This window comes from Phoenix dactylifera, chromosome 1, assembly GCF_051530095.1.
Source record: "Phoenix dactylifera cultivar Ajwa chromosome 1, Ajwa_hap1_PhDact_Kaust_v1.1, whole genome shotgun sequence".
In the NCBI taxonomy this organism is placed as follows: Eukaryota; Viridiplantae; Streptophyta; class Magnoliopsida; order Arecales; family Arecaceae; genus Phoenix; species Phoenix dactylifera.
In genome coordinates, this window is record NC_143190.1 from 11,931,921 (window position 1) to 11,957,071 (window position 25,151).

Sequence of the window (25,151 nt, forward strand, 5' to 3'; positions counted from 1 at the left end):
TAAACTAAAATGTTCATAAGTCAGATTGGTACATGACATAATGTTGGTTTTGCTAAGAGCAATATCTTGTAGAGTCTGTCATGAGAAAGTGTGCTGCCTCTGTACTGTTGCAGCAATCTAGCCCATGACTGGTCATCAATTTACATGCAGGATAGGGGCTTGCGTTTCTTTTTTCTTTTGACTGATCCTTGTATTTATTGTAGTCGGTAACGTTGCATCCCTCAGGTTTTTACCTATCATCCTTCGATCATGCGTCCCTTCATTTGAAAAACAACAGCATGGCATTAACTTCAAACAAGAGCTATCGCTTTTCTTATAGGTTTTTCTTTTGACACGTACGCATAACACCGATTCAATAATTTTCTTGACCAATATACTCCCCGTCGCTCCCATCATTCATCCTAATTTTCGCCAACCAAGAAGAGCAGGCAAAAAAAAATTTGACCTCCTGCACTGCCCTCTGTACATAAAGTTATCGAGCATTTTGCGGTATCATGATCAGCCAGTTCTTGGCTTCGATCTTTATCCAATGAAGGACCAAATTTTCCCGTTGCTGCGACCATGGTGAATATCTTCAGACATCGACGGTTTTAACAAAGCGAACAAGATGAAAGCACCAACAATACATCAATATAATTAGCAATTAATCTAAATAAATATACAATTTTATATGAGAGATACTGATATCCATATTCCTACCCTTCCACCCATTTCCATTCAAATGAAAAAAATAAGCAAAAAGGAAACAAAAAAAACTGATCTGCACAACCGAATAATAAACAAAAAGGAATCATTCTTTCAGCATCCAAAAGTTTCTTGGATGACGCAACAGAATTCAGCAACCACATCCGAATCGACTGTCTAATAGATTCAGAAGAATAAACCCCCTCAAAAACAATTTAAATGCAAGGAATTTGACACGGGGAGAAGTCGACTTAAAGAAGTAAACTTTGTCAACTTAACTGTACGAATAACTGAACCCTGTCAACTTAACTGTACGAATAACTGAACCCTGTCATTTGAATGGAAACCATCCCCAAAAAGATTGGCCAACAATGCCTTTCGACCCAAAAAAAAAAGGTACCATTTTTAACAAAAAAACATAACATCTTTAACGTTGTCCTTGATCTGCGGCAGCTGGCGCACCACAGAAGACGTATCCCTAGTCCTGGACCCTCCTACTGACGTCGATCCTCCATCGGAGGGATCAGCTTCCACATAGTACCGAGCACGAAAAGCAGCCAAATGTGCATAATATGCAGGGGGAACTGCCCAAGAAAAATGATACGTAAGAAAGCAGACAATTACGAGAGCAGAAACAAAATTAGCGAGTATAAAACCTACCGACTGAAACAGAACGAGTGCAGCGAGCGTACCTACATTTCGCAAGCAAGAAAACAATGAGGTATGCAGGCTTACCAAGGATAAAGTTTATGAAACAAGGTCTCAATAAAATTAGAAACAAAGGCAAGCAGACATCAAGATCTAACTCACGTATAACAAAGATTATTAGTTAACATCTGCAATCTATCGGCAGAAAAACGATTCTCATCCACCAGTACATGATAATGTGTTGGTCTGCTGGTCCCCTGAATGGAAACAAAATACAGGTAAATTGATAAAAATTATTTTGAAAACTAGATAAAACCATGAACATTGCCTGTAAAGACCATATCACCAGTTGCCGCACGTCAGTAGAAAAGGAGAAAAAAAAATATTACCTGTATGCCAGCATGGCTACAGAGATAGAAGTCAAACTCTGTCGGGTGACAAATCTTTGTGTCCACCACAGTTCCTAACAAAAGCATTATAACGTTACTTCCAACTCCAAGCATACGAAATACCAACAAAATCACAGACCTGGTAATATGTTTCCGCTTCTGTCCGTTGAATTTCGATCCCCATGGACTTGAGGAAACAGGCGAGTGTGATGCCTCTTCTGTACCACAATAAACGTGACAGGAGGCAGGTAGCCTTCCTCTAAAGAGGCACAAGCCTGACATGAACACGTAAAGCAATAAGACAATCAGTGATTCAATAATATGCAAATTCAAGGCAAAAGAAGAATTACCTTCCGTATTGCATCCATCTCATGAAGCAATACATCGGCAAATTGACTTTCACTGACACCATCCCTGCACATAAAGCATGTCAAACGCATCCATCGTGTATGACAGAAGAACAGCTCCAAAGGATACATTGATATTGTAAAAACCTGTAGAATATAATTCTATATGGCTTCCGATTCACCGCTCTATAGAAAGAAAGCAATAACTCCCTGCAAACCAAGAGGAAGGGGGGGGAGCAATTAATCTCAGAATCACAGACGATTAAAGGCTTCAGAGTAAACTTACCTTATCATGCCACCATGTACATAACCCTTTTGTGGATCCTGTTTTACCGTATAAAGATCCTGTATCATCTCCTTTCTATGCTCTTGGGCAGAGACTAGACCTCTGTACTTTGTGACCTCTGGCCAGTCCATAGAAGCAACTACCTGCAAAAAATTGAACAGTGAGACAGATTCACAGAAACTTGAGACCATTAATATAAAAAACCATGCCTCCAAAACCATAGAACGACCTGTTTAAAAAAAATAACAATAAAAGTGCTTGTGCAAAGTGTTCACAGATAGACATAACACTGAAACCACAAGAAAAATATCTCTAAATTTTTGGGCTGCTTAATTGACCAACCCTAGCAAAACCAGATGAAGATCAGGCTCTGGTTTTTTACCATGTTATAGATTTGCAAAAGCATGTGTTAGAAAGGATAGCCAAGCTTCTTTTTGTAAACTGAACCTCACATGAAGTTGGGATTTCTGACAGTAACCAAATGACATGCGCATACGCAAGTGATCCCTAAAAAACCAAAGATTATCCACAACAGCAGCAAAGAGAGAATCATACTGCTGCAATTGAAGGAGAATCTTCTCCTGGAGCTGGATGTGTCACGTCAGCACCATATATAATTGTTGGCTGGTCTGTTACAAAGGGAATGTTATTATGAAGGGCATCATCAAGAACCGTGTTGCGCCCACCAGCCTGTCCAATTAAGCATGTAGACATGAGGGAGAAAATTCATCTAGATTTAACCAAAATGGATTTATAACAAAGTCACAAACCTTAACATTGATTTTCAAAGCAACATTTTCAAGATACTGCTTGTTTCCCCTAGATACATGCCTTGGTAAGCAGCATTGTGATACAATGCCAAGCTCAGTATCACATACCCGCTTGATTTTTCCTGTGAACAGAAAGCACAATGTAAAAGTGTAATAAGATTTAAATAGACTCTGGCTAATTACAATCTAAAATAAGCATACCATAATAGCCACTGATGTCAGGCAGAACAACAATCAGCAACTGGATATGTTTCCCCCGGCAAGATAGTCTTTCTGTAGATTGATAATGGACATCTCTTAGAGCAGTTTCCATATTATCGGGCCGGGCAGACTGGATGCCAGTAAATGGTTCTGGATTGAATACCTTTAAAGTTTACAGTGAAATTAGACAGGTTTAGTGTGAACGAAGAATTGAAGATGCAAACAGTTGATAACATATCTCAGTACCATCCCTTTGTCATTACACATCCCAACCAGATCATTGCAAAACTGAAAGACATCATTTGGGCGAAGACGTGAAAAATTCAAACATGTCCAGTACTCTATAGTTCCACCATTAACCATTTTCTGCACATTCACCATGAAGGATTAACTTTAAACAAACTGACAGAAAAATGTCGATTGATCACAAGCACAGAAACAAACAACAAAGATATTATACTGGACAAATAGACAGAAGAGATCCAAATGGAGCATCAAAAATCATTCCTAAACATGGAAGAACAATTTTCAAAAATTGGCATTAATTCATCAAATATTAACTCATTCAGACTCACCTGAGAAAACTTTTACAAAGAACAAAAAAATGGAGGGGGAAAAGGATAAACTAACGGAATATACCTTTGCAATTGTTATGAAACAACTATGTTTTCTAGCAAAATGGCAATCTTTCCTTGCAAGCTCATACAAGAACACAAAGTGATCAAACGCCTATGCAATAATAGAAAGTGACCTAAAAAAAATGTTGATCCATATCTGCCAGCGCACTGGATGGCTATGCATTAAGCAAGAAGCCAGGCTACCTGCTGGACCTTAGCATTCAGAAAAATAGAAACAAATAGAGATACTTGCATCACCTTGTTGATCATGTTCCACTGACCAACAGCAGGACTACACAGCTTCTCTCTCCCGGAGTCATGATATTTTAGCTGAAGCATTCAAAAGATGTGATTTCAGATAACCGCAAGTAAACTGATTTCAGGAAAACATGATGATTACAAGGAACACACCTTTGGAGGAGGCAAGATCCGGGCATCAACTGCAGCAAGCTGATTTCTAACCTTGATTCCAAACTCTTTTGCATACTTATCACCATTGTAATTGTTTTGAGTCACCACCTGCAACAGCAAACACATGAATATAGACCCAAGTGGATGGAAAGGCCTAGATATCAAAACGAGCTTGAAGGAATACAGAATAGCTATATAACCTCATGAGGGAACACACAGATATTACGATTCGAGATGCACAGTTGAAAGGCAGAATCAAGTTAAGAAACAAGAAAGGTTCAAACCTCCAGGATATTCTTCTCCCTGTCTTGAGGGCGTTTGCATGTAAATCTCAACATTTCAGTTACTTGCCGTTCAGTCAGCTTCTTTCCGTACCTCTGACCTTCCATAATGGTGCACACCTAAGCAACAATTTGAATACATCAGCATCCACCGCCATCAAAATTAAACACCAAAAGATGAAAATTGAGATAGGCATTATATTATAACGTATAAGCGAAACAGAACAACCTCCATTGGCAAGTAGATTGGCCTACTATCACTGCCAGCTTGAAGACAGGGCCAATTAACATGCTTGAGAAAGCAGTTATACCGTTGTCTAAAATATTGGACAACAGAAATATTTGCTGACCCTTCTCCAGCATCAAACCTGAACAGAACGCATCAATCACATATTACAATATTAAAAGAATGCAAAAGAGACTAAAAATTTTGAATAAAGAAGAGAGAGAACAATACGTCAATTGACTCATCGGCATCGAGGTTATCCCTGTGATCCTATAGCGTATCCTTAATTCTCTCCTGTGAGTGGCCTCAACTTTTAGCCCTCTTAGGACTTTCTTTATCTACAATTTGAAGATAATATAAGACAAAAAAAAGTTTAAAGCATGATTACTATAGCAATCAGTAAGCAGTCAACAGTAGACAGGATGTGGTAGAAACAAATAAGAGAAATAAAAAGGAAAATCTTGTAATTGATAAATCGAACGCCAAGTCACTTGACCTTAATGCGGTCTGAGTTAGATAAGGGCCTTGCGCCATCACGAAGGTTGAGATACTCAAAAACGAAGTCAACGACAGGTGCAGACTTATAAAACGTTGTTGCAGAGATGTCTGCAACCAAACACGAGATGCCAACATTACGTATAGAACAACGACAACAAGTATATGTGATTTAGGACGAACATGTTCTGCCATAGACAATTCATGCGAATATCAAAACAAGCATTTATTGCAACTATATTAAACATAATTTGTAAATAAAGCTAGGTTACGCATTGAAAACACCATACCAACGTTCAGAGAAGATCCCATCTGCGTGGGCCGAAGACTTTGGTAGTAACCCCTCCAAAATTCTATGCCATCCCCGATATCCTTTGGATCCCCAAACCGGGGAGAAAAGAATGACCTTGACACACCAGTATAGCTGCAGAAAATGAAATTGGACAAGTTGCAAGCTCATTATGGATGTCCTAAATGACTATAAGAGAAGCAAAAGAGAGGCGGGGTAAAAAAGAAGTAACTTTGTCGAAGGTGATTCCCTCAGAACCACGTCAAGAACTTGAATAGTTTCTTGAGGGGCATCCATCTGCCTCCCACGTAAGAACTCTTGGAGATGGTGGAGATCAGGCCGCCCAGCCAACCTAATCGTCACATTGTATTCCTTCTCTCCCCTGCCAATCCAAATAGCCATCCAGCATCAATCAATCACCAACCAACCATTCAAAACCATCACAGAAAGACGCGAGTCAGAGCACAAAGGGTTGTGAAAACAGTAGCCTGACTAACCTAACACTGCCGTCTCGACCGATGTCGGGCAATTTTACCACGAAATTCTTGGACGTAAATGGCAGAGGGCCAGCAGTGTACAAGCTTTTCCTTCCATCGTAAACAGGCATCCGCCTGCCTAAGTGGGAGTCCTTATACAACGTCACAAGCTCGCTGATTACGTTTCTATTGCTAGTCTTGGATATCGATTCTGGGTTGATTGAAACCTAATCGATCCATGAAAACAAAAACTTGGATCAAATAACTTCGACGTCCAGGACTAGAAAGGGCTTCAGAAGTTTACACCAAATTTAACATAATAATAAAAACGCTATATAGAATGAAAGAGGATTGGGGGAACAGATCATGAGAAAAACACCCGACATCCAAATCAAACCAATACTCTAAATACAGCAGCAGCAGAAGAACGCTCCAAATGCCTGCATAATCTAAAAACCCGCAAGCAACAGTTTTATGGACAGAAAAACCAAGAAAGGGAATGCAAAACATCGAATTAAAAGAACAGAGGAAAGCAAAATTCGGGAAAAGGAAAAGAAACTACCAATCTAAACGACGGTGAAGGAAGGGGGAAGGGGGGACGAAGAGGTGTTCCTTGACTTACATCATAATGACACAAGTCCTTGTCCGCCACTTCCACGAGGAAGTGGTTCGCCTTCACGACGCACCTCCTCCCAACCAGGCCGAACCCCGGCCTAGGTGGATGCCGCAGCGCCTTGCTCGACGCCGGAGGAGTCCCCGCCGACGACGACGACAACGACGATGCAGGCGGCGGCGGCGGCGAAGTCGCACAAGATGTTCCGGCCTCCTCCGGTTCCCTAAGTGAAAGCTGCCGATCCACGTCCTGACTCAAGGACGAGGAGGAAACGGTCGCGGACACAGATGACGGCGGAGGATCAGTCGGCCTCCGGCGCTCCTCCTGCGCTCGGGGCGGCGGAGCGTACCCTTCTCCATAGCCACCACGGCCGCCTCCGCCGCCGCCCCGTCCTCTGCCTCCTCCGCCTCTACCGCTCCGGCCTCCTCCTCGCTGTCCGGAGGACGGAGCTCCGGGCTGCGCCTCCCTGTAGTAATCGCCGCCTCCCCGGCGGCCGCCCCCGCCCCGCCTCGACATCCGGCTGCCGAGTTCAAAGTAGAAGACAACGTACAGAGAATGGCAGAGGAAACGCTCGAGAGTTAGAGAACTGAAAGATCGAAAGTGGAGCGAACAGGTGGGTCGAGCCCGTATATAGCACCGGAGAGAGCGTCGAGACAGGCGAAGGGGGCGTTTGAAATTGGAAGCGGCGACTGTGGTGACGCGGATTCCAACCCACTTTCAGACCCACTCCTACGACACGTCGGCCCGCTCGACAGCGAGCGGTTTGCTTTTCCCCATGTTTGCGGCGTGAGTGCGCCAACCAGTGACGCTAACGTCCGTCACGAAGAGGGCCCCTCTCCGCCCCCACGACTCGCAAATGATGGGACTGACCCGCCGCGTTCTCGGCCTTCGCGAGGAAGGAAGGAATAAAGGCGCGCGGTCGTCCGACGCGAAGCAACGGATCACCGAGGCAAAGTGCAAGGAAACCACCCATCGTCCTCCTCGAGGGGGCAATTTGATTCGTAATGTACCCACACGCGAAGGCCGCTTTAGACTCGAGTCAAGGGGGCGATTTCCGCGCGAGTTCCTGGACAGCGACAAGATCCCTGGTGGTGACCCGATCCAGGATGGATGTGGGCGCTTCGTGCATGAATCCATGATTCGTGGAAGTAGTTCTGGGATCGCATATCTTTATCTTTAATGATGATAAATATATTTAAAACAGCAAAAGCTGATAGGCTGCGGAAAAATTCGACTTTTGAGGATTAAAAAATCTAAAAAAAAGCATGATACTTGAGGTGTACATCAATCAAAGCGAGCTTAGGACTGCATGGCAAAATATTACCTATATAACACTAGTTTTGAATACCGATAGTATTTATTTTAAAACTAATAAATCTTGCTCTATAAACTAAATGGTCATACTTAATTTGTAGCTTTGTTATTGCTGCTTTCATGTTTGTATCAACACTTTGTAGTATGCCACATGATGAAGTAAATGGACGAGATACACATATACCAGCTGAACGACTTTTTCTTAACTTAAATCTATCAAATATGCAAATATTATTTAAATATAAATATAAATAGGTGTATTTTTATCCTAATTTGTTTAGAAGCGTCACCTGGCGTTCGGCGAACAAATCAACACAGGCAATGATGACAAGCATTTATTTGGGACAATTTACCATCGATGCCTCCTTGGGTCATGAAAAGATCTCCGCCGTCCGTCCATTGGCGTTTCGGGGCAAAACAGCTGGCGGGGAACTTCTTCCCCCATCGCGTTCCGTGCCGATGTTTGTGAAGTTGAAGGAAACTAAATACGTGTCTTAATTACTTCATAACTGATTGCACGCGGCAATGATTCCAGTCGATAAATGAAGCCACGTGTTAACCTGCGCCTCTCGGGCGTCTTTCCTGTTTCGGATTATATAAATACTGATACCAAAACATAAGGTAGAACCGTCTCACCAAAATAATTGTCCGTCGGATTGGAAATGCGCTCAAGCCGGACCGAAACTTAGGCTCGATCTGAAAAAATTTGGGTCAATTTTAGACTCATATACAGAGCTTATTTATTTTATGGGCCAAGCCCGAATATATTATTGGCTCGATCTAGATCCAGTTCAAATCTGAGCCTGAGCAAGATTCGAAACAGAGCTTAAATTCAGACCCATTACTTTTATATTTCATTATTTAGAAAGAATAATGTGCAAGTGAAGGGCAGATTAAAATAGATTTTGTTGAAAATATTGTATGATATATCGTTTAATTATGTTATATGAGAAAATTTAATTTTTAGCTAGCTTATTTACTTATTGAGTAATATTATGAGTTATTAAATTTTAATTGGGTTCCAACTAAATCTATTTTTGGCCTAAATAGATAATTCGAATCAAGCCCAGTTAAGTTTACTCGAATATGCATTATGTAAAAAATTTTGGACCTAAATCCAATTTGAAACTCGAGAAATAAAAAAAAAAAAATTATAGAGTTAAGATAGAAGTGTAGCTCGGCCCTCTTTCAACCCTGGTTACTCAGAGCAGCATCATACTTGTCGTTCAGCTATGCTTGTTTTTTGCGATGGAAAAAAAAACTACCTCCTCTGTCCCTTCTCCTTATTCTTTCCTTGGTGCGAATACTCTCTTCCATAGTAGCAATATAGCGTCCATCCAAATAATTGCACTCGTGTGAGCAACTGCAACCCCCAATAGCATATGGAGTGCGACGATGGTCGCCGTCGGATGAGGTGGGAGGGCGGGGTCGCGAGTAGGCGAACTCCTGAAAGACCCAACATAGTAAAAAAAGCAAATGCAGATTGCACCAACCTTTGTTGAAATTATATTTAATTTTTAATTATTTTTTTATAAATACATGTTAATTAATTATATATTATTTTAATTTTAATTTATTATGTAATGTAGACTAAATTACTATCTGAATGAATATTTAATTTTCAATCATATGATTATTTTGTATTCTATTATTTTAATTATATTGTATGGTAAGTATTAGTTAATGCCTGATTTGGTTAATAAATCTTATAATAGATGAATCTGCTAGTATTACTAAGTTAGATCCTCACTCCACTTTTATATACATCTGTTTATAAAAAAAAAATGTTAAGGCATTAAGGTCTTTACGACGACATCTATTCTACTAAGAAGATCGGTACCAAAAAAGAGAAGATCTACCATATTTTTGTATTATCTTCTTTTCTATGATACTGCTCCAGTGTCCATCAAGAAATGCTTAGAATTCTCAAAATACGCTTCAGTTATTTAGAGCTTCAGGCCCTATTTGGAATAATTATTAATAGTAGAGCTTTTAAAAGTAAAGTTTTTTTTAAAGTAAAACATTTATAAAAAGTTGTTTGCTATTTAGTAACTATATTTCTAAAGTTCCGTGCCACTTTAACATATGTTTGATAAACAAACTAGCAAAATACTTTTGGTACGACAAAATGTTAAAAAGGACATTGCATAGTATTATACAACAACATATAATAAAATATAAAATATATTAATACATAAATATATAATATAGTATAATATTATTGTAATATAATATAAGATTATTATAATATAGTAATATAATATTATATTTATAGTATAATCCAATAATAAAATATAAAATATTATAATTCTTAGCATAAATTAATTTTCTATAATATAACAAATTTTCTAGCTAGATGATAAAATTAGTTAAACAATTATTAAAGAAATATTTTATATAATTGTTATATTTTATTATGAATATTTTGATAAAAAACAGCTTTCCGACCTGACCTAAAAGTGTTTTTCCGAAAAGTTTCACAAAGACGTTTCTCTTAAAAAAATTATTTTTAGTTTTTAAAAAAACTAAATTATTTTTTAAAATTTTTTCTGAATATTTTTATTTTATTTAAAAATATTTTTGAAATTTTTAAAAGTATTTTTTTTTTTTTGATCCACCAAAATTTTTTCAAAACTGTGCCCTGCTCTTTCGACTTCCGTGACTCGTCGAGAAGATGAAGATCTCTGGCTCCCCCGTGCATATATCCTTGCTAATGAAAAACGCATTTGGTGGGGCCCTGTTAATAAATGAAGTATCTCCAGTTGCACACTTCCTCCTCCTCACTCGAGGCTGATCTATATCTTGCCGGCTGGGAGATTTTGTCTTCTCGCATTCTGCGTCTGAGATGATTTAAACGGAATAAATACACAGCTTAGTTTTTTGTTATAAATAGCCTGCAGCTATGATTTCAGTTAATAAATAAAACCAAGTGTTACGTCTTATCCAATACCCATAGGACGCACGCATGTAACCAATAGCATGCACTAATGGCATGGGTGACGGCAGAAGAGATATGGTATCTGTTGAGAATTGTATCCTAAATGTCAATCGTCAGCATATTGATGATTGAATATTGTAAATAAATTGACAAATTAATAAAGTATTATTTGGCATTATTCATCATTTCATCTTCAAATGAACTTTTATATGATGAAGTCCTCAGGACTTATGTTATGATAAAGGAGGATTTATCTTTGAGTCCTTAAACTTGTTCGCGACCAAATGATATGTTGTTACTAGGACGACAACATTATCGAGATTAGGTCGTTGTGTGACATATACGTTGGTTGTCCTCTTAACCAAGGAGTGTGGAGACACTGGTATGCCATACAGATGAAGTATAGGAGTACATTTCACTGAACGTGACCAATTCCGGAACGCTCTACTGTCGAGAGATGTTCCGAGTGGATATGGGTATAAGTTTGGCCCTCTGACCTGAGACCGCAACCTGTGACTAGCAAGCAACTCACTGTACTTTGGTACCGGACTACCTGAATTTCTAATTCAGTGACGGAAGGTCACTGGGTGCAGTCAAGTACTTGCGTAGTCAGTTGTGAGTCAAGATGGAATTGACCCCTCCTGCAAACAGGAGATAATGTCTTGTGACTAATTTAGCAAAACCTTGGCCAGGGTAATCTCAGTGAGGAGTCACGGGATATCTAAAGTTAATCACATAATGGATGTACTAATTATAGGGTTGACAGTGAGCTCTAAGTCATCCTGGCATTAAGAGTCAAAGGGATTGAATTATACAGTAACCATAGTTCAGGGTTCCAGAATATTTGCTTCGCATATATTCGGCCTATTCGGACGTCGGGTACCATTGCTAGATGGTCACATCGATTAGTGTAGGAAGTCGTTCCTATACTACCGGCTTAGGTTCGAACCTATGAGGTCACACGCATAGAAGATTCCTGATTGATCAAGAAGGCTGATGAATGATTAAGAATCATTCAGGGGTAATTTGGTCAATTCGATTGGCAAATTATCTTATAAAATAATTAAAGTAATTATCGGAGGATTAATTAGTAATTAGATTGCTAATGAACTCAATTGGATTGAGTAATTAGACTAAGGATGAGCCAAATTGAATTAGATTCAATTCTGGGCTCAATCAGGGTTTTTGACCTGATTGGATTAGGTCTGAATCAAGAGGACTTAGGTTGACCAAATTAAATTAGATTAAATTTGTGCTTAATTAGGGATTGACCTAATTGGATTAGGTTCAACCCATGGTAATTGAATCATTCTAATTGTTAGGATTTAATTAAATTAAATGGGTTTGATCTGAAACTATTCGGATCTTGAAATCCACTTGTCACATATCCATGCATGGCGCCATAAATTGATTTTTAATATGATTAAAAATTAATTTAATTTATTTAATGGTGCCATGGGACACTTGGCAACATCAGGGACCTCTTTCATCATTAGATGGGTCGAAATGGAGAGATAAATTCATGAAAAGAATTGGATAAGATCAAATTCTCTCTCTTCATGACATATGCCATCCTTATCTTTATCTCACTTCTAATTAAGGTTGAATTTCGAATTTAATCACCACAAAATCACCACGTGACCCTCTAATCTGATTAGGGGCATGGGAATTTCGAAATTGAAAGAGGGAAGTGGCAACATGATGAATGGTTTAGATTAGATCAAGCTTCATCATGTAATGGCACATGAACTTGAATTTTGAATTCAAAATTCAAAACCCCACAAAATCCTCCAAAAATATGGGATGGTTGGCATGAAGTTAGGTAGGAGAGCAACATTAAAAGGACCTCATCATCTGGTGGTCGAATTCAAGGAAAAAAAAGAGAAAAAGAAGAAGAAAAAAGGGAAAAGAAAAGAGAGGAACCCTAGTTCATGCATGGAAAAATTCTGCATTCAATCTAGCTGACTTCTTCCTCCTCTAAGTCCATCGCGCCATTAGTGTTAGGGGTCCCTGATAAGAGTCTTTAGATCAGATCTAAGTCCTCTTCAATCCCTTTAAACCTTTCCTCCAAGTTCTTCCAAGAAGGCGGATCAAAAGTTGATAGTGTTTGGAAGATCAAATTTCAGCCTCAAGAAATTCTGCGCAAGCTAGCACTTCCGCAGGATTGGATCTCTTCAGGAACTTCGCGTGGACTTCTCGTAGAGGCCATTCGTGTGCGTGGCTGCGAAGTCGAGGATCAGATCCACAAGTTTCATCCATCATAAAAGGTATTAATCCTACATTAATCTTTTATTATGGTGTCAAGATCTAGGTCTGATTCCCCGAGGTTTTACCCTCTTTTGGGGCTCCTCACGGAGATATCTCCAGAATCCATTCAATGGATATTCGGAGATTAATCGGAATAGAGTTCTTAAGTTTCAGATCTGATAGTTAATCATGCATGAAAGTTTTAGCATAATTGTTTAAACGATTCCGGCATAATCCTATGTGTTCTTAAGGTGCTGATTTCTAGATTTGATCTTGTAAGCATGCATGAATTAAATTGTTTGATTCGATTTTTCCGCTGCGTTTTAAAACTTAAAAAGAACTACGTATGGCTTGATCCCCCTTATGAAGGGGTACGTAGGCAACCCGATCAGGTTCAGCCATGGTTTTAAAAAAAAAAAAATCCGCATGCTTAACACCGAAGAACCTAGGATTCACTTTCAGTATCAGTCTCGCCCGTCGGAAAGGAAGAGGGAGATGGAGGAACAAAAATCTTCGGGGGCGTTTGGTAACCCAATAGGACCACCAGGTGACCTAAAATTTTTGGTGATCCAAATACTGAAATAATTTGATTTTCAGTGATCTAAAATTAAAATATTTAGTAGGCCATGGTTCAATAATTAAAAATTTCTGGATATTCATGAATAACTTATTTGGTATGGTATGGAGATCCAACATCACCGTCCACATAATACCATAAATATCCCTAATATACCTTAGATAGATTTTTTATGTATTTTTAATTCTCATAAATAAAAAATGTAAGTCAATATGCTAATTCCTACAATAGCTCCATAATTTTACCACATATTCTACTTTTAGTAGCCCTTATTATATATTTATTAATCATATAAAATATATTATCATAAAATATTAATATATTTATCAACATATTAATTATTTATATTTATATAAAAATATATTTACTACTCCTATAAATTATTAATCTTAAAAAAATATGTTATTTTTCATTATAGAATAAATATTTTTATTTATACTTAATAGATTTTTTAATACTAATAATTATTTTGATTAAAAAATAAGGTAAATAGGAGTAATATATTAAATATTTTCATTATATAAATATATAAAATTATCCTTCAATAATAATATGTTTAATAATATATTATAATATAATATGTATCATTAATATAATATATAATATCAACATAATATTATATAATATATATATATATAACATTGACATAATATATTAATGGTATATTGATATATTAATTTTTCTGCTAAATTGAGGAGTATTTTTGTCTTTAACTTGCAACTCAAGATCACTGTCCTGGGGTGATCTTGGATTTCCGACCTCAAGGACGGGTATCTCATTACCGAATTGGGCGGTGATTTGAGGAGTGGAGATAATTTAGGATCACTACCACGTAGGATCACAGTGGTGCAAGATCTTATTACCTCCACCCATATCATCCTTGATCTTACGACGATCACCCCATACCAAACGCTCCCTTACAGACAGGCATCGAGAAAGAAATATGAACGGATTTTCTATTTTACTATAATGTCAAAGAAAATTTACAATTCAAAATTTTTTCTCCTTAACAGAGTTATCAATTCTATGAATATATAAGAAGCATTAACTTTTTTTTCCCTTTATCTTCAAAATATATTTTTCTACAAGCATACAGTATAGCCAAATAATACACACCAAAAAAATAATTATTTAATAAATTGACTTACATCTTTAAGTAAATTAATATAGTCTTCATAATATAATTTTTATTGGTATGTAGAATACGATCAAATAATACATACTTAGCAAATTAATCATTCAGTAACTCAATACATATTTCCAAATAAATTGATGCATAGTTTTCAAAATATCATATTCACCAGTGCACGCTACATGACTGGATGATGCATTTTTATTGACTTTTTGATATATGCTGCAAGTTTTTTTCATATATATCCGATAGTGATCCAATACATACCTCCAGATATTTTGGTACGTAGCTTTTAGAACATACTTTTTATCAGTATATATTATATAGCCAGATGATACGCATCAAACAAATTAATCATGTAACAAGCTAGTACATACCTCTAAGTAAATGGATATATAGTTTCTAGAATATTACGTTCATCAATATCTGTACATACTATATAATTTTCTAGCTTTATCTAATTTGCTAAGTGGGTATTATCTGACTGTGTACCACATATTGATGAACATCATATTCTAAAAACTATGTATCAATTTATTTAGAGATTTGTATTAACTTACTAAATGATTCATTTGCTTAGTGTGTATAATTTAGTCATGTAATATGTACTTGTAAAAATTACATTTTGAAAACGAGAAGAAAAGAGAATGCCGCACTTTTCTTTTTAATCGTGGGACTGGAAAAGTCTTTGACTTTTATATTTCTTCTTTAAGATAGGTATTAAAAAAAACATGGCAAAATAAGAATTTCATCTTATATTTCTTTCTCTAGTGCCTGTCCCATATGATTTTTGTTTGAAAGGAAGAGTAGAAGAAGGGTCAATCTATCGATCTAAGCGGAAGAAGCTTTCCCATTCTCAATTTTGTGATTTTATCTTCTCTCTTCTCTCTTTCTCCCTCTCTTACAGAAAATTATATAAAAAACAATTTATGGAATAGTTAATTTTGGAAAAATTAGATTATTTATTTACAAATAATATATATTTCCAAATCGACACGTATTTATTGGATGTCTAATATATATATGTGTGTGTATAAAATATCTGATAGATATTTGTTTCACACTAGGATTCATGAATAAAGCTTTAAGTGGTTTTTTATGCAGAATTCAATGAGTTATGCCTGTGCAAATAATTGTATTTAGGCATTCTAATCTTTATTTGATTATAAGTTTTAAAATAATTTTGGATGAAATTTGTTTTTGTTTATAAAATAGAAAACAGACCTGAATGGTTACATTGTACCAAAAAATAGCTTATGCACTTTCTCGTTAAGTTTACGCCCTTCACAAATAAATTTGATCAGTATAGCTGTTTTTTTACACACTTATTTTTCAAAAACTCTTAAACTATAATTTATTTATTTCAAGTTGCAAACCACATGTTGTGTTTTTTGCTCTTTGCTTTTTGTTTTTTTTTGGGCCCTTAGCTCCGTGTTCTCTCTTCAATAGTAGCATGTAGGCCCATCAACCCTGAATTAGGGCTAGGTTACCAAGTTCTCTGCCCCATTAGCATCACTTGGAGTGCGACAGGCATTTGTTTCATTCAGAAAATTTTTTTTCTTCCAAGAAAAAAAACCACAAGGATGATGCAAGTAAAGATACATTATCATTTTTTATGTACATTGTTGCCTATCTCTGGAGTTTGAAGAAAGAGGAGCATGCAAGTATCAAATAATTAGCAAGCTCGTAGAGGTGATAAAAGCCTCTGCAGTATCTCTAGGTCTCAGTTTTCTAACAAACATTTCTGCCTCCACTTGTGAAAGCATTATTATTATTTTTTTTTGGATAAAAGCGGCTACTCATTTCATATAACTCTAACATGAGTACAATATACCAAATCGTGAAAAAGTAAAAAATACAAAGAAAAAGAGACATCTGATGCGGACGTCTAAAGAAAATCTCCGGAACGTTGGACAATAAAGGAGGTGACCCAGTCTGCTACTCTGTTCGTCTTTCTGAACACGTGTCCTATCTGAACATCGCCCATCAACTGAGCCATCCTATGAGTCTCTCGAATGAGGGGGTGACCATCCCCAAACCGATCCGCCCCTCGGAGCCAGTCGATAACCACAGATGAGTCTCCATCGAGGCATATCCACTCCACATCAAGTACCTGCCACACATAGGATATACCCTTCCAAGCTGCCCGCTGCTCTGCCCCAACCACTGTGAGTTCTGGCATGCGCCGTCCTCCTGCTGCAATCATCCTACCAAGATGGTCCTTGATCACAAATCCAACTCCTTTAGTCATACCATCCACTGACCGGCTGCCGTCGAAGCATTGCTCTTTCATATCTGCTTTAAAACAGTGTCCATCTCGTCATGTTGATTGTTTATTTAGAAACGTTAGGCTAGTTTGATGATTTTGTATTAAGAGCTTATTGTCACTTAGTTGCTTGTAGGTGTGCGTTGCAAATTTACAGCTTCTACTTCTCTTATTTTTTAAACCAATATACCACTAAATTTGAATTTTGAATTTATTTATTCAGTATACCAGTCCAACCACTTCTGCCATTAATGAGCCGTCGTCAATCTCCTTCAGATCATTATCATTGCCGCCCCTACTTTAGGATTACGTTAGAAACAACTCCCCTCAACCCTAGGTCATCATTGCCTGCCTATACCTATTTCATTAATGCTTCCACTTTAATGAAATTACTTATCAGCCCCGTAATTTCCCCTCTCCCACTTCTTACTAAAGGCAAGAACATATGTTCAAACTTGCTATAAAAAAAAGGAAAGAAAGCGACAGAAACAATTCTCATCATCCATATTGTGAATATATATATTATAGTAACTCGTAGATCGATTTTCGCAACACATAAATGTATTAACTTGATATTTTTATAACTAATATTTTTTATAATAATACTTTAAAACGTCGTTATAAATATTTTTTAAAAAATATTTTTTTAATAGTATTTAAAAAATTATCTGATTTGCATATTGTATCAATGGTCATGTAATATAAGTACTTAATAGTAATTAAAAAAAATTAAACACAAGCACTTAACGAGAAGAAGGTAAAGCAATTTTTAGCACAACAGCCGTCGTTATCTCCTTCGATCTATATCATTGCTGCCCCTAGTTTAGAATCTCCGTTTGAAACAGCTCCCCTCTACCCTAGGTTATCATTGCCTGCCTTTACCTACTTCATTAATGCTTCTACTTTAATGAAATTATATCAGCCCCGTGATTTCCCCTCTCGCACTCCTTCAATACTCTTAAGTTTATGTTCAAGCTTGCTAAAAAAAGAAGAAAGCGACGGAAACAAATCTCATCATAGCATTCCAACACAAAAAAAACCTATGGGCTTATTTAGTTGGAAGTAATCTGATAAAAAAAATAAATTTCAGATTAAATTATAAAATTTGGTACTAAAAGTAGACGAGAAATATGATAAAATAAATTATGAATCGATGTTTACTTTTTTGGAAACAAAAAATAAAATAAGTTTCATCAGAAAGATGATATTTATTTTTTCACGATGAATTACCGAATGGTTGTAATCTAAAAACATCTTTTATTACTAGCAATACCCTCATGTATATAATATTAATATCATTAATGTTAATTATATTAATATACTATAGATATATTAATATATTGATTAATAATATTTATAAATAATAATATATTTAATATATTAATATATTAATTAATAAATACTACTTATTAATAATATTTGATTGATATTTATTAACTATCGATAAATCTAACATAAGATTTATTAATGATTAATATATCTATTTGTATACCAAAATTGTGCAAATATTTGTAAGATTAATTCTGGGTGTAATTCGTTAATGCTCTATATCTTAAGAAGAAAGATGGAAAAGGTTCTACTGGATTCATTTCAAAGAGCTAGTTGTTAAACAGAAGGGGTTTTTACTAATATTTAGATTCAATACTAGACTTTGGGATTTCATTATTGGATGGAAGGACAATATGATGTGAATGGTTAGTTCTAATTTCTACATCTTAAAACGGTGATTGTCCTTGGTGATTTTATCATCAAGTTAGAAGTTTCCAATTTACATCCTGACATACAAAAAAACCCGGACATAATTTTAGGAGTTGAAAAACAAATGAGTTGTAAAACATACCTCCTACCGAGGCTGTGGTCTTGATATGAGTTCTCGTAATATAAAAGTTTTCATGTGATGAGAAAGTTTTATATAAGAACATTCTTCCATTTTAAACCTATCTCTAACATGATTCATAGACAAACTACACAATTACTCTATCGTCGACACATTTAAATACTCGGTGTTTCCCAGCCGCTCCTATTTTGACATTTTGAGCTGTTCCAATTGTATTGAACAACATTTTATTTTTTGATTTTATTGAATATTTTTGCACTAGGCATGCTTGATTTGTTTGTATTATCAATAAATAAATAAATCTTATGAGATGAGGCTTCTTAAGCAATTAAAATTCTGTTTAGGGACGTCCACATAATTTTGTTTAAATACAAACGGCTTATTAAGGTTCTGTATATACCCAAGAAAGCATTCTGCTGTTACTACCTGGATCTTGTGACGCTGGGACTTTTAAGAAATAATAAATAACTTCTTTATGGAAGTCCGGAAAATATTTATTTAAGTCCTTAATTTGCAGTCGCTGCAGAACCATTTGCAGGTCGCCATGCGTTTTGTGGCAGGGACTTGCAAGTAATTGGAGTTTTACTAGAGGATGCTTAGCTAAATATCTAATATGTAGTGGCAAATTTGAAACTAAAACTTCCCCGCTCCTCTGCTTTCTTCTTCTAAAATTCATGGCGACTTCCTCTCTCTCTTCAAATTCGGAGCGATCTCCATTCGATCCAGTTTCGCATCTAATTAGGAGAACACTTAGATAAGTTTCAGTCTGGCTCTTCAATTCCGCATCTTTAATATTATTAGCTCCTAAACATAACAATTCTCTTTGATTAGGGCTAGGATCTGCAAAGGAAGTAGATTAGCAATGGGTAACTGATGTTTGGCTTAAAGGCTCCATATTATATGACTATCCTCAAGTTAGAACTTATACTATGTTTTTAGTAATTAATAAATCAGTGCTCTCTGTTTAAGATTCTGTTTTATTTACTTGACACTCAAAAGAATGAACTTTTCTTTTGTGATACCCCCATTGACATTGACATACGATAGAGAAGGAAAAATAGGGAGTTGGGATAATCAAGTACATGCAGTAATGAAGTCCTCCAGATCTTTAAACTACGTTCTTTCACGTACTCCAGTGTAATTTGCATGGTACCATCCTCGTAGATGTTAGCGAAATTTGGTGGATTTATACAGATATTACTCATATATGAAGAAAAGAACTACTAGGAAAGATTTAAACCAAATATTTGATTGTTCACCTACACGGCTGGAATCAACCACATCAAAATTGCAAATGGTGCTTCATTTGGCTTTAACCGCTGAAAAAAGCATTCGGTATTTATTTTTTCCATCTCTTGACGGAAACAAGGAAAAGTACTTTTGTCACAACTCAAAGTTTTATCCAAAAAGACTAATCTGAAGATGTTATAAAGGTTTTCTATCTAGTGCATGGCCGATGTGAGACTAAATATATAAATCCTCACAATTTTATCAGATTTTATTTAGATGGGGGAATATGGAATACGGTAAGGAAACAACTTGATTCAATATCAAAATGTGAAGATGCTGTACTTTCTTTTTCTTGGAAGGAAGAGTCGTGTGACCTTCGCAAAGAGTGCTTGGTTCTCTATCCCAAAATGTAGTTGTCTAAAGGAAGGTTCCCCATCATCATGGAGTTCCACTTCCTAAAATTACAAAAGATAACAACAGAACACTGTTGTAGTAGGACTCGAAAAGCACCACTAACATAGTCACTGCACATCCGTGCAATCTTTGCCCCCTTAATTAAGCCCAGTACTCCTTATATTGCTTGATATAACTAAGCAAATATACTGGTACAAAATTGTTCTATGCAGCACGAGTGGATGCATGGAGTTGCTTTTCCTCAGCTGCAACTTTGCAAGGATCAGTACCTTTACCTTCACTACTTGGTTGCTTTTTCTCCAGTCTATATATACTGGCCAATGTAGCATTGCTTTTGAATGTTCGTGGACCCGAATCACCATGCATGTCCATCCCGTCCATGCCTTTAATTGAGGTGAGGACTGAGTTGTGCATGACTCCATCAGAAAATGATTTTTCCACTAAATATTTGCCTAGCGTTAATCGAAGGTCACCGGACTGTTGCTAACAAATTATTTGAAACAAAATCTCCATCCACGATTTTTTTTTTTTTTTTGGACGTGAACTAGAAAAGCTACACTTCTGTGCAGGCACTAATTAACTACTATGGACAAATTTTGTTAATAGAGAGATGCATCAGAATAATACATGAATTTATCATCAGAGATGGAGATATTGCTTTGAATATCTCATGGGTAAATGACCAGAAATCATCAAATTTTGTCCCTGTAACTAGTTTTCTCCGTTTTTATTATCTTAGGCTAATCCATGCATGAATCTATGGCTAAGTTTTGATAGGAAAGTTAAACAGTCTCCTACGCCATATGGAGCCCAAGGATTCCAAATCCATGGACATAACATGAATACGAAGAGCCGAATAGGCCCTCGTGACGCTCCAAAGGACAGTGTTGATTCTCTGGTCCTTTTCTCATTTTAACCTCTTCTACTTTATTCTCCTTCACCCGATCTTTTATCACCACCACCCTCTTCTTCACTGCATCATACTGCTCTCTTCCTTGCAGCAATGGTGTCAAGAGGCCTAAAGCCAACCCCCATTCTATCTCCTCTTCTCTTGACGTTCCTATTCTTGAGTCTTCTCTCATCATCTCAAAGGACCTGCCCAAGATGTGGCTCCATGGAAGTCCCCTACCCACTGAGTACCAACCCCAGTTGTGGAGACCCCAACTATTCCCTTCTCTGTGATCCCTACAAACATGAACTATACTTCAGTGCTCTCAATGGGAGCACTTACCTTGTCCTCAGAATCCAGTCCCTGGCTCGACGCATGGTGGTGCAGCCATCGCCGCTGCTGCCGGGCACTTGCATAACACAAGACATGCCGAAGAGCGAAGGTCTATGGCTTAACCAATCTCTCCCTTTCAATGTCACCTCATCCAATACCATCTTTCTCTTCAATTGCTCGCCACGCCTCTTGATCTCGCCGCTCAATTGCACCACGACCAGCCTTTGCCATCGCTACCTCGAGGCCATGCGCCGAGTCGACCCGCGGAGCGAACTCGAATGCGCAAGTGGACCTGGCCCTTGCTGCACCTTCATTGCTGGTGGAATGCCTTCAGCGTACAAGATCCGGCTCCACATCTCCGGCTGTCGTGCTTTTAGGAGCGTTCTCCATCTGGATCCTGGGAGGCCACCGAGTGAATGGGAAGAAGGTTTGGAGATACAGTGGGCTTCTCCGCCCGAACCGACTTGCAGGAGCCAAAATGATTGCTCTCAAACCTCCTCTTGCTCAGCAACTCAAGATGGTGGCAGAGTTCGACGTTGCCTCTGCAACAAGGGCTACTACTGGGATGGTACTGCTGCCGCTTGCTTAAGAAATGCGAGCCACTCTCATTCTTTCACCAAAATTCTTATTATTAAGACAGCGATGGGAGTGTTAGGCTTGTTTTTACTTGTGACAGCAGTAATCGTTGTCATCATGATAATAAAATATGGCAAATTCTCAAACCGATCAAAGAGAGTTAAAGAAAGAGAGAACATGATCAAGGCTAGCGGGAGATCAGCTAGGATGTTTGGGTGGAAGGAGGTGAGGAAGGCAACTAAGGGTTTTTCTAAGGAGACGATCTTAGGGAGTGGGGGGTCTGGAGAGGTTTACAAGGGAGTGCTAGAAGACGGAACCCTAGTGGCAGTCAAGTCTGCGAAGGTTGGCAACCTTAAAAGCACTCAACAAGTGCTTAATGAGGTAGGGATACTCTCTCTTGTCAACCACAAAAACCTTGTGAGACTCTTAGGTTGCTGTGTTGAATCCCAACAGCCTCTGATGATATATGAGTACATACCCAATGGCACCCTTTATAAACACCTGCACATGAGCGGTGAGGCCATCCTGGACTGGAGGACAAGGCTAAAGATAGCTCTCCAAACAGCTGAGGCATTGGCTTACTTGCATTCCTCAGCTCACGTTCCAATATACCATAGGGATGTCAAGTCTACCAACATTCTACTAGACCAAGAGCTCAATGCCAAGGTCTCTGACTTTGGCCTCTCGAGGCTAGCTCAGCCTGGACTGAGCCATGTATCAACATGCGCACAAGGAACGTTAGGATACCTCGACCCTGAGTACTATCGGAACTACCAGCTCACTGACAAGAGCGACGTGTACAGCTTCGGAGTTGTGCTGCTGGAGCTGCTCACATCAAAGAAGGTCATCGACTTCTCAAGGGAGCCCGACGATGTGAACCTAGCGGAGTACGTGAAGCAACGGGCTAAGGATGGTGCAGCGATGGAGGTGATCGACAAGAGAATGTTCAGTGCTGATGCTAAAGTGGGGGAGCTGAAGACCACCGAGCTATTTTTGGAGCTTGCTATTGCTTGTTTGAAGGAGAAGAAGGAGGAGAGACCTGGCATGAAGGAAGTTGCTGAAGTACTACAGTATATTATAGAGACACTTGATCAGGAAGAGCTCGGTGGTGAGGAAGAAGGCAAGGTCATTGGTGTACTAGTGTAGTATGATACTTCAATTAATTCTCTCTTTTGGGGGAGAACTCCAGTTATTTATCTTTGAAAGGTCATCTTATAAATAAGACATGGCTAATGTGAAAAGCTCTATTTAATTCTCTTTGAAAGGTCATCTTATGAATAAGACGTTCGTGTCGTGTGCTACAGTTGATTCTTATACAGCTGCACGGAGATAAACTAAAGATGGGAATCAGATGCCTTAGTTGATAAGAGGAAATAGACCTTGGAATCCTTTTAAAGATATGTTCCCATATAATACCCGGACGCGTGCACCCTTCCTTTTCAAAAAAAGCTAGTGTTTCTCATAGCGGAAAGGTTGAAACCCATTTGGATTTACATAGTCCAGTGGATGGATGCTTGGGGGTTGATGTGGCTCAAATTCGATCTATCAATTATGGGCTGACATATGGCACCAAGGAAAAGTCGAAGAGTTAGCTCTCCACTTGACTATGGACTCTAAAGTCTAACTCTGATGGGAGAAGGACTTTTTATCTATAAAAGAGAGCTTAAGGTATCAGGTATACAACATATACATAATACTCTACTATACTCTCTTCTTTCTTTCCAGGCTCTCTCCCTCTTCTCCGCTAATTCTCAAACCTCTGTCTCTGACTTAACCATCGGAAGGCCCCTGATCGGATTAGCTTCGGCAACCTTCCATCTTCTTCTTGTGTGTAGATTGGTGCTTCTCCATCTACCTTGTGGATCCATCAACACCCTTTAGATCACTAGATCGGATTTCGGTGGCAACAGATTGGCACCATCTCCGAGAAATGAATAGAGACCTGTAAAGAGCCCAAAAAAGAGGTCCGTTGGCTTCTTCAACCTTGTCACTATGGTCATCCGCAATCTTTCTCTGCATCTCCGCTTCTAGATGAAGTGGACGTCCAAACCTGTGGACCAACTCCTATTCTGCTCGTCACAATGCACAGAGGCTCTCTACACCCAGATTTTCACACATCTTCCGCCTCTTGTATAATAGAGGCGCTTTTCAAGTGAAACTCGATCTTCATGTGGGAAATGGATTCTTTACGGACTCCGGTCTTCGCGTGGGACATGACTTCTTTGCAAACTCTGGTCTTCACAAGTCATAGCATGCTCTTCAGAGCCTCTGGTTCCATTGGCATGCCAAGCTCAGTGGCATGGGTTTGTAACCCAAGTGGGGCAACGAGGTGATCGTAGCTTGGCCAGGCTATTAATTGTATATCTCCCAGGCCTCAAATAGGTGTATGCACATATATGCCATGTGTGAATTGTATATTCATGATCTAACCACTTGCGAATTGAATGGTTTTAAATGCATGAGATCTAATTTTTAAAGGGTACAACCTTGCAAAATTCAAATCTTTAAGGTCCACTGCCAAAGTGTGGGAGCTAGAGGACTCATCCTAGGACCGCCAACCTTAGCAACAAGGTGGGAACCACGGGACTCATCCTAGGACCACCAATTTGAGGGCAACAAGGCGACAACCATGGAACCAATCTTGAGAATTGTTGAGGTGAAAAAT

At 38.1% G+C, this 25,151-nt stretch overlaps 1 protein-coding gene and 1 pseudogene across 2 annotated transcripts; one reads left to right on the forward strand and one right to left on the reverse strand.

Moving 5' to 3' along the window:
- Positions 1–935: 935 nt before the first annotated feature.
- LOC103710180 (protein argonaute MEL1-like) lies at positions 936–7,348 on the reverse strand. 2 transcript variants are annotated; one of them, XM_039134516.3, is made up of 22 exons: positions 6,743–7,348; positions 6,142–6,347; positions 5,877–6,026; positions 5,646–5,779; positions 5,357–5,466; positions 5,092–5,198; positions 4,864–5,002; positions 4,638–4,754; positions 4,354–4,461; positions 4,201–4,272; positions 3,572–3,691; positions 3,326–3,488; positions 3,125–3,246; positions 2,910–3,044; positions 2,355–2,497; positions 2,216–2,278; positions 2,072–2,135; positions 1,861–1,996; positions 1,722–1,795; positions 1,495–1,589; positions 1,345–1,376; positions 936–1,268 (listed from the first exon to the last, which is right to left on the reverse strand). In XM_039134516.3, exons 1-22 carry the CDS (start codon positions 7,247–7,249, stop codon positions 1,090–1,092), a joined length of 2,976 nt encoding a protein of 991 aa, XP_038990444.1. In that variant the 5' UTR covers positions 7,250–7,348; the 3' UTR covers positions 936–1,089. The 2 variants fall into 2 exon arrangements, with proteins under 2 accessions (XP_038990444.1, XP_089786548.1); XM_089930422.1 differs by lacking the exon at positions 6,142–6,347 and having other exon boundaries at positions 6,743–6,864.
- Positions 7,349–21,487: 14,139 nt separating this feature from the next.
- On the forward strand, positions 21,488–24,138 carry LOC103710205 (wall-associated receptor kinase-like 20 pseudogene; annotated as a pseudogene).
- The last annotated feature ends 1,013 nt before the right edge of the window (positions 24,139–25,151 follow it).